Genomic DNA, 16,402 nt, shown 5'->3' with positions numbered 1-16,402 from the left:
CTAAGAGTTTGCGTGCCACAACTAAGAGTCCGCATGCCGCAACTAAAGCCCACACGCTGCGAGTAAGTAGCCTGCATGCTGCAACATGCAGCAAGATCCTGGGTGCCACAACTAAAACCCAGTGTGGCATGCATGCATGCCTGCATAAATAAATAAATAATAAATATTTTAAAAAAGAAGTGGGTGACTTGTGGAAGGATGGAGATATATATACATATAATAAAAATTTATGTATGTAAATTAAGCACTTATGTATGATGGACATGGGTATATAATGATGAACCAACTAGATATGATCCCTGCTAATTAGGAGCTTACATTTCTAACTTACCCAGGAATTGTTCTTGATAGTAACCCCTGAATTTTCCTCAAAAGATTTTATTATGTTCTTTTTCAAAGTATAGTGGCCAGGGTGGGGAAAAACACTAAAAAATGTATTACAAAAGTATACAGATATACAACCATAATGAGAGAAATAATTTATTTGATTCTGAAATTAATAATATATTTCCTAATAGCTTTTCTGGGTATATTTAATTGTGCAATGCTAAATAAGTGACTTTGGAACAAATCTGCAGAATGCACCTATCTTGTTCCTGAGTTTAGTCCTGCCTTGTGCTAGATCAGTTTTTAGATAGGTTTTTATTTCTTTGAAGAGGTAGTATTTCCTAATGATTAAGAGCCTGGGCTCTGGAGTCAGACCATCTAGACTGAATTCTGGTTCTACTACCTATAGAACTAGCAAGTATATATAACTTAGACTAATTACTTACCCTCTTTGAGCCTTGATTTATTTTGCTTTTCTAAAAAATGAGGATAAACATAGTACCTACCTTAGGGGGGCTATTTTGAGAGTTAAATGAATTGATACTAGACATATTTAAAAGGTAGAGTCAATAGAATTTCCTAACAAAATTTTCAGCCTGAGCAGCTGGAAGGCTGGAGTTGGCATTAACTGAGGTGGAAGGGTGCTAGTAGAACAGATTAGGGGGAGAAGATCAGTAGATCAGTTTTAACATGTAGTTGTCCAGATGAAGATGGCAGACAAATATGAAATATTCCTCTCTCTGCTCTTGTTTATGCAGTGTATGGTCCAGCTTGCATTTAAGACATTTCATTTACATTTCTAACTGGTAAGTTACTGTGTTTAAACAAGAATATGTATCAAATGCATAAATTAGCATTAGAAAATGATTTTGAAGATAAACTACTCAACATGTATGTATGAGCTCCAACCTTTCTTAATTTCAATAATATATGTTTCTTCACAAGTGGTTCTGTCTCCCAGTTCATCACTGGATATCTTCTCCCCTTCAGTCTCGCTCTGATTTGTGTAAGTTTTCTTTTTTGTAAGTTTTCTTTTTTTTTTTTTTTTTTATAAATTTATTTATTTATTTTTGGCTGCGTTGGGTCTTCGTTGCTGCGCGCGGGCTTTCTCCAGTTACGGTGAGCGGGGGCCACTCTTTGCGGTGCGTGGGCTTCTCATTGCAGTGGCTTCTCTTGTTGCGGAGCATGGACTCTGGGTGCGCTGCCTTCAGTAGTTGTGGCACACGGGCTCAGTAGTTGTGGCTCGCAGGCTCTAGAGCGCAGCCTCAGTAGTTGTGGCGCACAGGCTTAGTTGATCCGTGGCATGTGGGATCTTCCCGGAGCAGGGCTCGAACCCATGTCCCCTGCATTGGCAGGCGGATTCTTTTTTTTTTTTTTTTTTCCACTTTTGGGGAGTGCAGAACAGAGAACTCTCTTATTTTTATTTATTTATGTATTTATTTATTTATTTATTTATTTATGGCTGTGTTGGGTCTTCGTTTCTGTGCGAGGGCTTTCTCTAGTTGTGGCAAGCGGGGGCCACTCTTCATCGCGGTGCGCGGGCCTCTCACTGTCGCGGCCTTTCTTGTTGCAGAGCACAGGCTCCAGACGCTCAGGCTCAGTAATTGTGGCTCACGGGCCCAGTTGCTCCGCGGCATGTGGGATCTTCCCAGACCAGGGCTCGAATCTGTGTCCCCTGCAGACACAGGTTCTTAACCACTGCGCCACCAGGAAGTCCCATAAGTTTTATTTTTATCTTCCAACGCAATCTCTTGGCCTCTTCCTAAATCAGGGATCAGAGTCTTTGCCCTGGTCAATTTCCGATATTTGCTCTGAGGCAGGCAAATAGAGGCCCAGCCCCATGCATACCCCTTACTCAAAGCATATCCACCTTAGAGGCCTCAGAAAAAAAACATTTAAGGATGAGGATAAGTGAACCTCACTCAAGATGTTAAGGTTGAATGGATTGTGATGGGGGCACAGTAATTGGAGTGCTTCTTCCTGCTCTATGACATTTTGGTTGGCAAGAAGAGGGTAGAGGGCACCTTTGCTTGGGAAGATGCAGACATCAGTGACAATTCTATGTAAGGCTTTTGCCCCACCCCCAAGCCAAATGACCAACTAAATAGGCTCATGCTTTCAATTTCTACTCCCTGCCCTCTGTAAAGGAAGAGCTCTTAACCTGAGATTCATAGGGCATGCTATACAAAGGTATATGTGTATGTGTATTTTTTTCCCGAAGTCCATAGGGTACATGAGGCTCTCTAAGGTGTCCGTGACTCAAAAAGTTTAAGATACGTTGCTATAAAGAGTGCTGACATTCTAGTTTTTAATTAAGAGTAGCTATGCAAATAAGCCTTTTGTTTTATTTTTCTGTAATTGGTTTTAAGTCCAGTAGACAAGCCCTCTCAGTAAAGACATTAACAAAGGATAGACGGGTACTTTGACAATAAACATTCAGAGGTGAGATCTAAAACAACTGGGGCAACTTTTCGCATTGACAAAGTGGTTTGATATTGAACAGAGGCCACTGAATCTTTTTCTGTTGGTGATGATGTTTAATTTCTATTACATAAAATAAATACAAATTTGCACCAAGAACAGTTCCAGCAAAAAAGAGAAACATGCTGAATCTCATTCTCCAGCTGAATTGAGCTCTAGAGCTGTTACCCTGTGAGTTACAAATAATGACCAGCAGTGAAGAAAGAGTCAAAAACTAGTTATAGTTACAGATAGGGCATTAGAAGGATTGTATCTAAATCTGGATAGGAGGTTGAGTGCTTTAAAAAGCTATAGTAATCATAAAATCTGGGCAAAGAAGTCTCATTGCAGGGGGTTTAGAAGATTCTCATGTAGCAGGTTTCCAGTCAGATCACTATAAAGAGGACCCACAGCAAGCATGTTTCAGAAAGCTAACAAGAAATTTAACAAAGCAAGACACACCCACTGTACAATTGATTTTTTTAAATGGATATATATTAGTATGAACTATACAAATTACAATATTCAAAGCAGTGGTGCAAATGCACTGCAAAATATGCACAAAGGTAGTGACTTGGATGGAAATCTGTCAGTGCTATAAAAATACGTACAAACAAAATAATTTTCCTTTGATAAATCTACAAGGTATAAAATTAAGAGTATTTACATAATTGCCTACTAGATATGTGAAAAATACACCATGCTAGAACAATCTCGTTCCAAAGTTTGAAACATAATTTCTTTCAAACAAAAATATTCTTCATACAATGTATGAACTTATCAATAACTTTCTGGGTATAAAGTTGTTCTTTATGTGACAGTCAGATGAGGATCCCTCTGAATTATATTTTGATTAGAATTTTGTTTCAATGGGTACCTGGAAGAAGACAGAAAGTTCTTGCTTTAAAAGACTTGTTAAGTTCTATCCCTCTTAATAATCATATCTTGTATTTAAAAAGAGTAAATGTGGTCAATCTGATTAAAATTGGGAGCTAGAACTTACCAGAGTCACCAACAAGTTTTTTGTCTTCAATTTTAATGATCAAATACCTTTCACGACTACTTGGTTAACGTAGAACCATGTGATGCCATGTTGTAATAGAAGTGTACTTTCAAAGGCCAACTTAACTTAACCAAAATAACAATATAATGTGTTGTAGTAATATATTTCTTCACATTTGTTACAGGGGCCATACAAACTCCAAGGGGCTATGTGTGCTGGTCAGGGACACTCAGCTTTTACATGAATCACCACTGGTGGCCTAACCACGACTGCTGATTTATCTTCCTCTAAGTAATGCAAAGAGCTCATGTTAAATGTTTCTTTTTTTTAAATATAGGGAAACAGGTACAGGATGGTATTGACTACATTCTGTTTGACAGTTGGTTCTAAAGCTTTGATTGGACATCAGATTTAAATTCTGTTCCTATACTTGATCCTTTAAAACTTGGTGAGAATTCTGAATCCAACAACTGGGCAGAGGGTTTCTGGTAAGGCTCTGTTTATGGGGGCCTCAGGCAAGGTGCTAGATGTGGGGTTTTCTGGAAAACAGCCCTGGGAAACAGAATCATGGCTCTCCTCTCCCCCACCAGGTCTAATTTTCTGGAATGGCTTTTTCATCTAACCTTTTTCTGTTTGATAAAACTCTTAATAATCATCCAGGCTTATCTTATGCTATACATTGCTTCATTTCTAATTTAAATTCCTTTTTGCTATTCTTCTTAGACCTTTCTTCAAATAAGAGAAATACCACCAGCCACTTCCCGTACTTGAAGACAATCATTAGATTCTTTCCCAGGACCCTCACATCCATTAGTTTTTCACCAAAGAATACAGCCCGTGTAACATAATGTGCAGAACACAGATCTTGACATCAGACAGATCTTGCTTCAAATCCTGTTGTTGTCACTTTGGTGTGTGACCTTAAGCAAATTAGTTAAGCTCTCTGAGCCCTTCTAATTTCCTCATTTGTGAAATGAAGATATCTTCTTTGCATATTGTTGTAAAGATTGAGATCATGAATGTAATGCACCTACCATATACTTGCCTTACAGCAGATACCCATTTTGATTTGTAGTTCTGCTTTTCCCAAACTAGAGACAGTCCCTTATAGTAGTGAATATTCTAGAAATGAATATTCTAGAATGAAATGGCACTATCCAGTTAAATGATGATTTGGCAACTCTTTCAAGTAAGCAAGTAAAGGAACCTAACTTTCAGTGCTGGGCTAGGCACTGTCTAGGGGCTTCCCATGCATCTGGGGGTCAGGAGGTGTACATTAGCTTCTCAGCTCCGTCCTGAATTCATCTGTAGATGGAAACAGTAATTCCTTCCCTGCCTCATGGATTGACAAGACCAGAATAAGATCTTTGTTGTAAGTACTTTGAAAACATAAAACGTTCTCTCTCTCTATGCTCAATATTGTGCTAAGAGATCGAGTATCACTATTTTCCATCCTTTTTTTGTACTGGTCTGAGCTTATTTCCCCGCAAAGTCCCTATGAGATTGACGTTGCTTCAGTTTTCTTTCTTTCTTTTTTTTTGTTATCGCTTCAGTTTTGTAGGGATGAGGCACAGAGGCTCAAACAGGTGCTGGACTTCCTGCAGTGTGCTGGAAGAGGCCTCACTATTTTAAAAAGTTTTTTGTCCTAATGTCTAGATACAGGTAAACCTGCTGAGGAATCTTACCTGACATTCCCGATTACGTAATCCTCCATTTGTGTTTATGGTGAAATCAAGTTTTGCTTCTTTTTCCTGAAAAACCAGGATGGAATTATGGATTAGGAATATATTTTTTTAATGTTGAAAAATAAAGGGAAATTTAAGAAGCACAGATGGTTGGTTATACAAATGTGAAAGTCGCCAAAAAGCTGGTACCTGACTGGGATTAAACTTCGAAGTACTGTAATCTTTCTTCATCAAAATATGCAAAACAGCATCATGGATTGTTAAGAAGAATATTGAGTCCTTGACTTCATCATCAAAAAATTCACACCGTGCAAGCTTCTCAATGAAGTCATCTGAAGAGAGGAAAGAAAGAATTAGAGGAAGAAGTAATTGTTTGGCTATGGGTTTCTCCTTGAGGTCGGGGATTTGAACTTCCATTTGCAAATGTGCATTTCACTGATGTTTGGTTAAGTGTTTAGGGGTTGCAATGGTACGATACCAGTGTACCATTAGTACAATGTCTTCTGGAACTAAAGGACACCTTTCTAAGAAAATTACACATATAATGTGTTCATGTAAAAAGAAAGAAGGAAAAGGTTCAAATGAGAAAAACTTTTAGGCAGGAGCCTTGTGAGTTAATCTCCCTCGTTAATGACTGGAGCATCAAATGTAGCTTATTACTAAAAGCTGAGATTCTGCCAAAATAGAACGTATACTCATGGACCAGTGCCATGGTTCTGGATTTACTAGTTACTTACTTTAGTCCATTTTCCCAAAGCTGCTGGGTGCTATCAGAAAACATCTTCCTTGGCACCGTACATTACCTCTCCAGTCATCTTTGAGGAATTCTGTTCTTGTAGGCACTAACCAGCATTGTTTGCACAGATAACCAAATATTACATCATGTCTACTATATGCAAAGCTCTGGCTGGGTAATATGAAGGATCAAAAGCTAAGTTAGGCATGAATCTTGTCCTGGAGTGAAGGTAGAGAACTTATATACTATCTTAATGAAAGGGAAATTGTTGTAGAATCATAAAGGCAGGAAGCAATCTGATTTTTTTCTTTAATGTTTTTTTGGGGTCTTAAATAATGCCTAGCACAAGGTAGGTCCTCACATTTTTGAAGAATGAATAAGAGAGGCACAGATCATGTGCTATGGAAATTCAGAGAAAGAAGGGTAAAGGTTGTTTCCTCTTGGCAGGATTCTGGGAAAACTTGATGAAGCAGATACTGTTTAAAAGAATGCCTAGGATCTGGAGAAAGAAGGATGAAGAGAAGGTATGAAAGGGTGGAGGTGGGAAAGTCTGTTCAGAGGCAAACTTTCAACATCGACAAGACCTAGCAGTGTCTGAGGGAGAGGGAGAGAGGAGGCCATTGTGGTTGCCAGAACCCAGGATGCATGTGGGTGGTGGTGTGCAGTGAGAGGGAAGGTGATGATCTTAGTTAAGGACCAAGAGGGATGCCAGGCAGCAGAGGCAGCAGGAAAGGACAATCTTAAAAAACCTGGGATGATGGAGAAAGAACAAAATTGTTTTAAGAGGTTAAAGGGTTACTGAGATTAAGAGAATATTTTTAATTATAAGGAAGCCTTGAAACTAGAGTATATCTGTAGATTTTATGGATAGGAGCCAGTAGAGAGCAAAAAATTAAAGATGCCAATTTCACGCCTCCCTCAATTTCACTTGTCCTCCCCCTCCCTAAAATGCTTTCCCCCAAGATACTGTCAAGGTTGACTCCCTCACTTCATTCCAGTCGCTGCTCAAATGTCGCATTACTGGACATCCTTGATCACCTGTCTAATATAGCACTACCCCTGTGGCTCTATGTCTCTTAACCCTGCTCTTTTCTTCACAGTGCTTATCATTACCTGAAATATCTTTTTATTTGTTTATTATCAGGCTTTCCCACTAGACTATAAGTTTCATGAGAAAGATTAATGGGATGAGTCAGAAAATGGGATGGGAGAATATTCTAGGCATGGACAAGGACACTGATTAGTTCTTGCAGAGGACTTAGATGAGAAATGATAAGGATCTGGATTAAGGCTGTAGAAATGGAGAGGAAGAGACTGATTCAGTAGGGAATATTTATGGTGACTCACTGAATATAGAGGGATGGGGAGGAGAAACTAAAGACGGCTCCAAGGTTTCTACTTTGGGCAACTGGGTGGGTATGTGGTGATGCAGTGATCAAGATAGAAAAGGAGAAGGAGTAGTTTTGGGAGGGAAGGTAATATATTTAGTTTTGAATACATGTATCTTAGGTACTTGGAGGACATCCAGATGGTTGAATACGTGGGTCTGCAGCTCAGAAGAAAGGTCTGGGCTGAAGGTGTAGTCAGCGGATTCATTAACCTGTAGACATACTTGCAGTCATAAGCATGCTAAGAGATTGACTTAGAAAGAGTTGATAGAATTAGAACTATAGGGTTTAGGTTTGAACCTTGGGCAAGACTGACTGCGGCGTGGAGAGGAACCAATGTCAGACACTGTGGAGCTCTGAGAGTGGTGGGAGAGGACTCAGAAGAATGGTCTTGCAGAAGTCAGGGAGACAGAGGCTAAAGAAAGGGTCAATGCTAAAGTAAGCTCCAAGAGAATGAGGCTGGGATGGGGATGGTTGATCTTGACAACCTGGACATCACTGATGACCTTGGCAAGGGCAACCTCATCAGTGAGGTGAAGCAGAAACCAGGTAATTATGGGCCGATGAATCAAGGGAGGTGAGGAAAAGAGAAAACAAGCCTACTTTTCTAGGAAGTTTAGGGTAAACAGTGGTTACATATTCACTCCTTTGCTGCCTGTTAAACTAGGATTCAAACTGTAAAGTTAATTACATATTGACACAACTCAAATATAAAGATGCTGTTTCCTTAGAGATTTCTATTGGAAATCTACAAATTAGATTTCCTTCTTGGTGATCATAAAAAGTGCCTGTTCTTTGGAGAAGCTGTCTAGATTGAGAGTTAGCAGTGAAGAAATTGTCAGAATATAAAAACAAAACAACTTACCATCAGTTCCAACAATATACACATCTACCTGAATCCTGATAAATTCTTGCAAGATCTGTTAAAAAGAAAGTAGATCTTCCTTAGGGAACAGTTTCACTTGTCAGAATCATAAAGAAAACTATCATAATTGTGCCTTAGGGTGATATGTTGTTTTCAGAGCCTTTTACATTTTGAAAAGAGACAATAGTATAGAGATACTAAAGTTAATAACAAGGCTCTATGACAGAAAGAAAGAAATCCGAAGGAAAGAACTCTAAGGAAGGATGATGGGAAAATGTTCTGCCTTGACTCACAAGATGAACTCTGATTTAATTTTAAAAGTTTCTTCTATGGGATGATCTTGACTTAGAGCTTTCTATCTATATAAAAGTTAAAAAACCCCATGACCCATACACATTGTTCATTATTCCTGTCCACAGTGCCTGGAGGTATCTAGCACCAATGAATCTTTATCCGTTTTCCTGGTCTCTAGGCTAAGAACAAAGACCAGTAGTGATATGAGAAAGGTCATATAAGGTTAAGAAAAGTAGCTTGTACTGTTGATCAATTTAGTGATCATTAATATCACTATTATCATCAGTAAACACTTTTAGAGCCTCTACTGGGCTGAAGTAAGAATTAGGACCTTAAGGAAACCAAGGAAACCTAAGGCAGAGTCCCCGTCCTTTGTGCTATACTGCCAAGATCAAAACATAAACTTTATGTGTATTTTCTCCAAAGCTAAAATAAACAGACAGAAGCAAAGAAAAAGAAAAGGCAAGCAGTCTCAAAAGTTATGTGATGTTTAGATTTTCTTTTAAAGATAAGTTTGAAGGAAATAAAATTGATCCTATTTTTGAATTTTATATCCAGTTCACCTATACTTAATAGATCTTAGGTCAGTTTTTATGTAGGCAGATATCTATTTAAAAAAAAAAAAAACAAGCAAAAGAGGGGGACTTGGAATTCTTAAATTCTCTTGATATCTGTTTCTGCATTTCTGTTAGAAACTCATTATTTTAGAAATGCTGACGAAACTGTGCGAAGAAAACAGCCTTCAACCTGATTGTTACAAGTTCTGTTTTAAAATCACATGTGACATTTATTCTTTTGCATATCTACTTAAAAAAACCCACACATTGTTATATAGTCAAGTGAAATCTCACTGGCTTATGACAGATGAGGATAAAAACAAAAGGCCCACTATTTCACTTTTTCCCAAAACCTCCTCTATTTCAGGACAATTTAGATACAACACCCGCAAGGATTTGAAGGCACTGCAGAATTGGAATTTAATAGGATTATGAGCATTGTTGTCTATAAGCATACATTAGAAATTATATGCAGTCTCATGGGAAATGCACTTTTAAAGAGTTCTCTGAACACTCCCTCCATGAAATATTCTAAGATTAAAATTTACTTCTACTTAAGCATGTGTTATCTAAAGGAGCATCCTTCCAAAAATACACCTTTTTTACCTTTAGTGACTGATTAGCTGTTTCCATTCAGAAAAAAGAAATTACCATTTTGAGACCCCTCATTGAAGAAATGTCAAGAAATGACACTGCTGAAAAGTCAAGAATGAGGCTGTGGAGGTTGATTTTAGGGACCACGATGTTGACAGGAAGATCAGCATTCCAGTCTATCTGGAAGGGCAGGTCTGTGGTATTGATGGGCTGATCCAGTCCTTCTATATTATCATTGTCCAGCTCTTCGTCAGAATCTTTAAAGCCATCAACAGTACATATATATCCTTTCTGCAAGAGAGGAAGGATACTAATATGCATAAGAACTGTGACCAAGAAAAACACTGTAGGCAAAGATGTCACAAAAAAAGAAAACTACAGGCCAATATCGCTGATGAACATAAATGCAAAAATACTCAACAAAATACAAGCAAACAGAATCCGACAGCACATTAAAAAGATCATACACCGTGATCAAGTGGGGTTTATCCCAGGAATGCAAGGATTCTTCAATATATGCAAATCAATCAATGTGATACACCATATTAACAAATTGAAGGAGAAAAACCATATGATCATCTCAATAGATGCAGAAAAAGCTTTCGACAAAATTCAACACCAATTTATAATAAAAACCCTCCAGAAGGTAGGCATAGAGGGAACTTACCTCAACATAATAAAGGCCATATATGACAAACCCACAGCCAACATTGTTCTCAATGGTGAAAAACTGAAACCATTTCCACTAAGATCAGGAACAAGACAAGGTTGCCCACTCTCACCACTATTATTCAACATAGTTTTGGAAGTTTTAGCCACAGCAATCAGAGAAGAAAAAGAAATAAAAGGAATCCAAATTGGAAAAGAAGTAAAACTGTCACTGTTTGCAGGTTACATGATACTATACATAGAGAATCCTAAAGATGCTACCAGAAAACTACTAGAGCTAATCAATGAATTCAATGAAGTAGCAGGATACAAAATTAATGCCCAGAAATCTCTTGCATTCCTATACACTAATGATAAAAAATCTGAAAGAGAAATTAAGGAAACACTCACATTTACCACTGCAACAAAAAGAATAAAATACCTAGGAATAAACCTACCTAAGGAGACAAAAGACCTGTATGCAGAAAACTGTAAGATACTGATGAAAGAAATTAAAGATGACACAAACAGATGGAGAGATATACCATGTTCTTGGATTGGAAGAATCAACATTGTGAAAATAACTATACTACCCAAAGCAATCTACAGATTCAATGCAATCCCTATCAAACTACCAATGGCATTTTTCACAGAACTAGAACAAAAAATTTCACAATTTGTATGGAAACACAAAAGACCCCAAATAGCCAAAGCAATCATGAGAAAGAAAAATGGAGCTGGAGGAATCAGGCTCCCTGACTTCAGACTATACTACAAAGCTACAGTAATCAAGACAGTATAGTAGTGGGCTTCCCTGGTAGTGCAGTGGTTAAGAATCTGCCTACCAATGCAGGGGACATGGTTTGAGCCCTGGTCCGGGAAGATCCCACATGCCACAGAGCAACTAAGCCCGCGTGCTGCAACTACTGAAGCCTGCGTGCCTAGAGCCTGTGCTCTGCAACAAGAGAAGCCACCACAATGAGAAGCCCACACACCGCAATGAAGAGTAGCCCCTGCTCGCCACAACCGGAGAAAAGCCCGCGCGCAGCAACGAAGACCCAATGCAGCCAAAAATTAAAAAAAAAAAAAAAAGACAGTATCGTACTGGCACAAAAACAGAAATATAGATCAATGGAACAAGATAGAAAGCCCAGAGATAAACCCATGCACATACAGTCACCTTATCTTTGATAAAGGAGGCAAGAACATACAATGGAGAAAACACAGCCTCTTCAATAAATGGTGCTGGGAAAACTGGACAGCTACAGGTAAAGGAATGAAATTAGAACACTCCCTAACACCATACACAAAAACAAACTCAAAATGGATTAAAGACTTAAATGTAAGGCCAGACACTATAAAACTCTTAGAGGAAAACATAGGCAGAACACTCTGTGACATAAATCACAGCAAGATCCTTTTTGACCCAGCTCCTAGAGAAATGGAAATAAAAACAAAAATAAACAAATGGGACCTAATGAAACTTAAAAGCTTTTACACAGCAAAGGAAACCATAAACAAGACGAAAAGACAACCCTCAGAATGGGAGAAAATATTTGCAAATGAAGCAACTGACAAAGGATTAATCTCCAAAATATACAAGCAGCTCATGCAGCTCAATATCAAAAAAACAAACAACCCAATCCAAAAATGGGCAGAAGACCTAAATAGACATTTCTCCAAAGAAGATATACAGATTGCCAACAAACACATGAAAGGATGCTCAACATCACTAATCATTAGAGAAATGCAAATCAAAACTACAATGAGGTATCACCTCACACTGGTCAGAATGGCCATCATCAAAAAATCTACAAACAATAAATGGTGGAGAGGGTGTGGAGAAAAGGGAACCCTCTTGCACTGTTGGTGAGAATGTAAATTGATACAGCCACTATGGAGAACAGTATGGAGGTTCCTTAAAAAACTAAAAATCAACCTACCATACGACCCAGCAATCCCACTATTGGGCATATACCCTGAGAAAACCATAATTCAAAAAGAGTCATGTACCACAATGTTCATTGCAGCTCTATTTACAATAGCCAGGACATGGAAGCAGCCTAAGTGTCCATCGACAGATGAATGGCTAAAGAAGATGTGACACATATATACAATGGAATATTATTCAGCCATAAAAAGAAACAAAATTGAGTTATTTGTAGTGAGGTGGATGGACCTAGAGACTGTCATACAGAGTGAAGTAAGTCAGAAAGAGAAAAACAAATACCATATGCTAACACATATATATGGAATCTAAAAAAAAAAAAGTTCTAAAGAACCTAGGGGCAGGACAGGAATAAAGATGCAGACGTAGAGAACGGACTTGAGGACACGGGGAGGGGGAAGGGTAAGCTGGGAATAAGTGAGAGAGTGGCATGGACATATATACACTACCAAGTGTAAAATAGATAGCTAGTGGGAAGCAGCCCTATAGCACAGGGAGATCAGCTTGGTGCTTTGCGTCCACCTAGGCGGGGTGGGGAGGGATAGGGAGGGTGGGAGGGAGACGCAAGAGGGAAGAGGATATGGGGATATATGTATACGTATAGCTGATTCACTGTGTTATAAAGCAACAACTTACACACCATTGTAAAGCAAATATACTCCAATAAAGATGTTAAACAAAACAAAACAAAACACTGTATGTCAAGGATAAGTAGTGAATTTCTGAAGCATAGATTCAAAGTTGGGTCAAGTGATGGGATTGTAAACTGTTTTATTTGGAGAATAAAAAATTTCTTAGGAGAATACAATTTTAAGGAGACCCTTAAAAACATGACACTAATTGACACACAAAGTACCTTGTTTACCCGGCATTTCATTTAAAGGAATGGAACCAACCTCTTGAACTACATTTTACTAAGCTTTTAGCTATAATACGCAGAAATGTGGGCAAGAAGCTTACCTGTGTCACTTGCAACAGGCCTTTCTTCTGCAGTTTTCGGATTTTCTTCAAAGCTTTGTTGCGCTTGCGAAGAATTCGAAGTGGACTAAAGCCAACCTGAAAAGCCCATTGCTGTGTTACAAGAATGCTGAATATTCTGCTACTTATATAGCATAATTCTAGTTAATAGCATAATTCTACTTATATAGCATAATTAAGTGGGATGGGTTGAGGGATTGGGGCACATAAAGCAGATATTCGAAGTAAAATTTAAAAGTGGTCCAAACATCATCATTGAGAGCATTGTATCAGACCTATGGTCTGCTCAGCCTGTATGCAGTTAACATTCAAAAACCTCTGTACCATCCAGGTTTTATCCCTAAAGTATCCATTAATGGGTCTAAATTCTATTTCAAGTTTTTGTTTTTGTTTTTGGCCCACACAACCCTTAGGGAATTTTATTTTATTTTATTTTTTCTATTTGTTGAATATGAGTGGCATCTAATTAGTATCCTGCTTCTAGATACTTTTTATTCTATTAAAATTTATATGATTATATTTTATAATATCTACTATTATATATCTTATTTTATACTTTTAGTATTAGATCTGAGGGTAACGTTCATTTTTCCCCTTTTCAAGACAAATGTGTTCTTATTGTGGTAATATTTAGCTCCAGAGTAATAAGTAAGGAGTATCAAATGATGTAATAAAAAAATCATTGACAAAAAAATGTAGTGAGATGGAAAGATGAGTGAAAAGGATAGTATCTAAAGCCAGATAGACAGTATGATCCCATTTTTGTAAAAAAAAAAAAATTGTTGGGTAGAAAGATATTTGATGCATAACAAATGAGTAAAAATAGTTAGGGTTTAAGGCAGAAGCTCTATGCAAGGTACAGAGTGGACCAGAAGCCATGTGAAAGAGTGAGTGCTGAGCTTTTGTTTCTTAACCTTGAAGTCTGCTTCTTTGTCAGCTTCTCTCCAGTCTACCAGGGACACTAGTTGTTATTTAGTGTTAAATATTCATTTATATTATATTTATTCATTTCACTTATAAGTATTCATTTGCTATCCTGAATCTCTTCAGTGATGCAGTCAAATATTAAGGACTCGTGTTGTTTCTGAAGTTGATTCCCAAAGAAAATCTGTAGGAGACCATCTATTAAAAACCAGCAGCCCAAAATCTTGTGGTAAATCTTTTTACTTTATAGCAGAATTTAATAAAAAGGGTCTCTATATTGGACCTTATACAAAGAGTCTCATTTCCCAACATATTAATGGACGCCTTATAATGTAGTTCCACCTGCACTGGGACATAGGATACAAAAACACAAACACAACCCAGCCTCAACATATGTGAAATGAATGACACTCCTGTTACAGAACAAGCATTTCTTTCCTAGATATTCAGCGGAATTAAAAAAAATTAATAACCCCAAACCTTACAGCATCGATAAGTTTCTGCTTAAAGAAACTAATGTTTGCAAAGTAAATAGGAGATGGACATCTGAAAATCTTCACACCGTCTGGTTCATACATCTGTAAGGCAGAGAAGTCATATTAGATGGTGCCCATTAGATTTATATTAATATCATTCAGCAAATCAAAGAAAAAAATGAATTTTCCTTACTTCAGAGTAATCTTTTCTATTCTTATAGATGTTGCTCCTTCCAACATTAGCCAGCGTGCTGCATTTGGGACTGTAGGGAAAAATCAACACCAGGTGAATCATTCATGCATATATGTTAGGCCTATGAGGCTAACGTCGATGTTTTCCCAGCATCCCAAAGCAGGCTCACTTTTCCAAATTTTAAAGGTTGGGGAATCCTCACGCCATCATGCCCTGGAGGGCAAACACCTTCTTTGACTGACCATCCCACAGCTCCTGGAACTGTGCCTCTCCTCCCATTTACCACATCCAGTTTACAAAGCACTTCCATATGCTTTGCCATTTTGATTCTGAATATCAGTTAGTGGGTGAAATAAGGCAGATACAGTCACCTTGTTGTATAGATAAGGACATGGAGAAGTATTATGATTTGCCTATGACCACTCAGTTTGTCTCTGTGTTTGATGGGTCCCCAAGAAATGAATGAAAATATAAGTGAATAAAAAAGTGCAGGAACATTTCAACGTAAATGTGTTCCATCAGTCCAGGATCAACCTTAACTATGATAACACCTTCTGTTCTAGAACACCTTAGATCCCAACAAGCCTTATCTCTCTGTCATGCCATGTAATCCAACATAGGCTGAGTGACCACACGGTGGTGACATTACATGGCAGAGATTTAAGAATCCAAAGATGTTTGGACTGGAATTCTGTTTGGAATTCTGTTAAAAATCAAGAATTCTAAGTAGCTTTTGTGGCATTTTGGGATGAGAGGGGCCTTTGAGAAGTTCTCTAATCCAGCTCCTTGATTTTCAGGTGGGAATCCAATCTAACAACCCATCCAGAGGAACAACAACCCTCCCCCAGACACGGAGAATCTCAGAATCTTCTCAGAAACACTTGCCCATGTGTAACAAGTCTGAGACAAAGACAGTAAACCTGCTCAGAATAGAATTACCACCAGTTTACAGCTGGGCAAACAGACTCAGAGATTTATGACTTCTTTGAATTGGTGTCAAAGCAGGGAGCAGACCAGAAACTGGCGGGATCTGGCTGATGCTCTAAGGCTGGGCCATTCTTGCACCTTCAGGCCTTGGGGTGAGGCAGAACAGATTGGCCCATCTTCTCTTCTTTTTTTTTTTTTGGCTACACCGCACAGCATGTGGGATCTTAGTCCCCACCAGGGATAAACCCTCGCCCCCTGCAGTGGAAACGTGGAGTCTTAACCACTGGACCACCAGGGAAATCCCAGACTTAGCCAATCTTGATAGATTTGCATACCTATCAGCTAAACTGCTTTTCCCTTAACAAGTGACAGGTTCTTTTCTCCTCCGACCTGGGCAGG

General features: G+C 38.4%; 1 protein-coding gene across 1 annotated transcript in view; it reads right to left on the bottom strand.

Moving 5' to 3' along the window:
- Positions 1-3,640: 3,640 nt before the first annotated feature.
- SLC26A3 (solute carrier family 26 member 3) overlaps positions 3,641-16,402 on the bottom strand; it is a 28,352-nt gene continuing 15,590 nt past the window's right edge. Inside the window, exons 13-20 of the mRNA XM_061197590.1 lie at positions 15,077-15,146; positions 14,893-14,985; positions 13,466-13,561; positions 9,967-10,200; positions 8,465-8,519; positions 5,665-5,807; positions 5,476-5,541; positions 3,641-3,664 (exon numbers count right to left, since the gene is read on the bottom strand). Of these exons, the coding sequence (XP_061053573.1) occupies positions 3,641-3,664; positions 5,476-5,541; positions 5,665-5,807; positions 8,465-8,519; positions 9,967-10,200; positions 13,466-13,561; positions 14,893-14,985; positions 15,077-15,146 (781 nt within the window). The remainder of the gene's footprint in view (positions 3,665-5,475; positions 5,542-5,664; positions 5,808-8,464; positions 8,520-9,966; positions 10,201-13,465; positions 13,562-14,892; positions 14,986-15,076; positions 15,147-16,402) is intronic.

This window comes from Eubalaena glacialis, chromosome 8 (assembly GCF_028564815.1).
Source record: "Eubalaena glacialis isolate mEubGla1 chromosome 8, mEubGla1.1.hap2.+ XY, whole genome shotgun sequence".
Lineage (NCBI taxonomy): Eukaryota > Metazoa > Chordata > Mammalia > Artiodactyla > Balaenidae > Eubalaena > Eubalaena glacialis.
The sequence above is the reverse complement of the archived record's forward strand: the minus strand, read 5'-3'. Positions and strand labels throughout refer to the sequence as shown.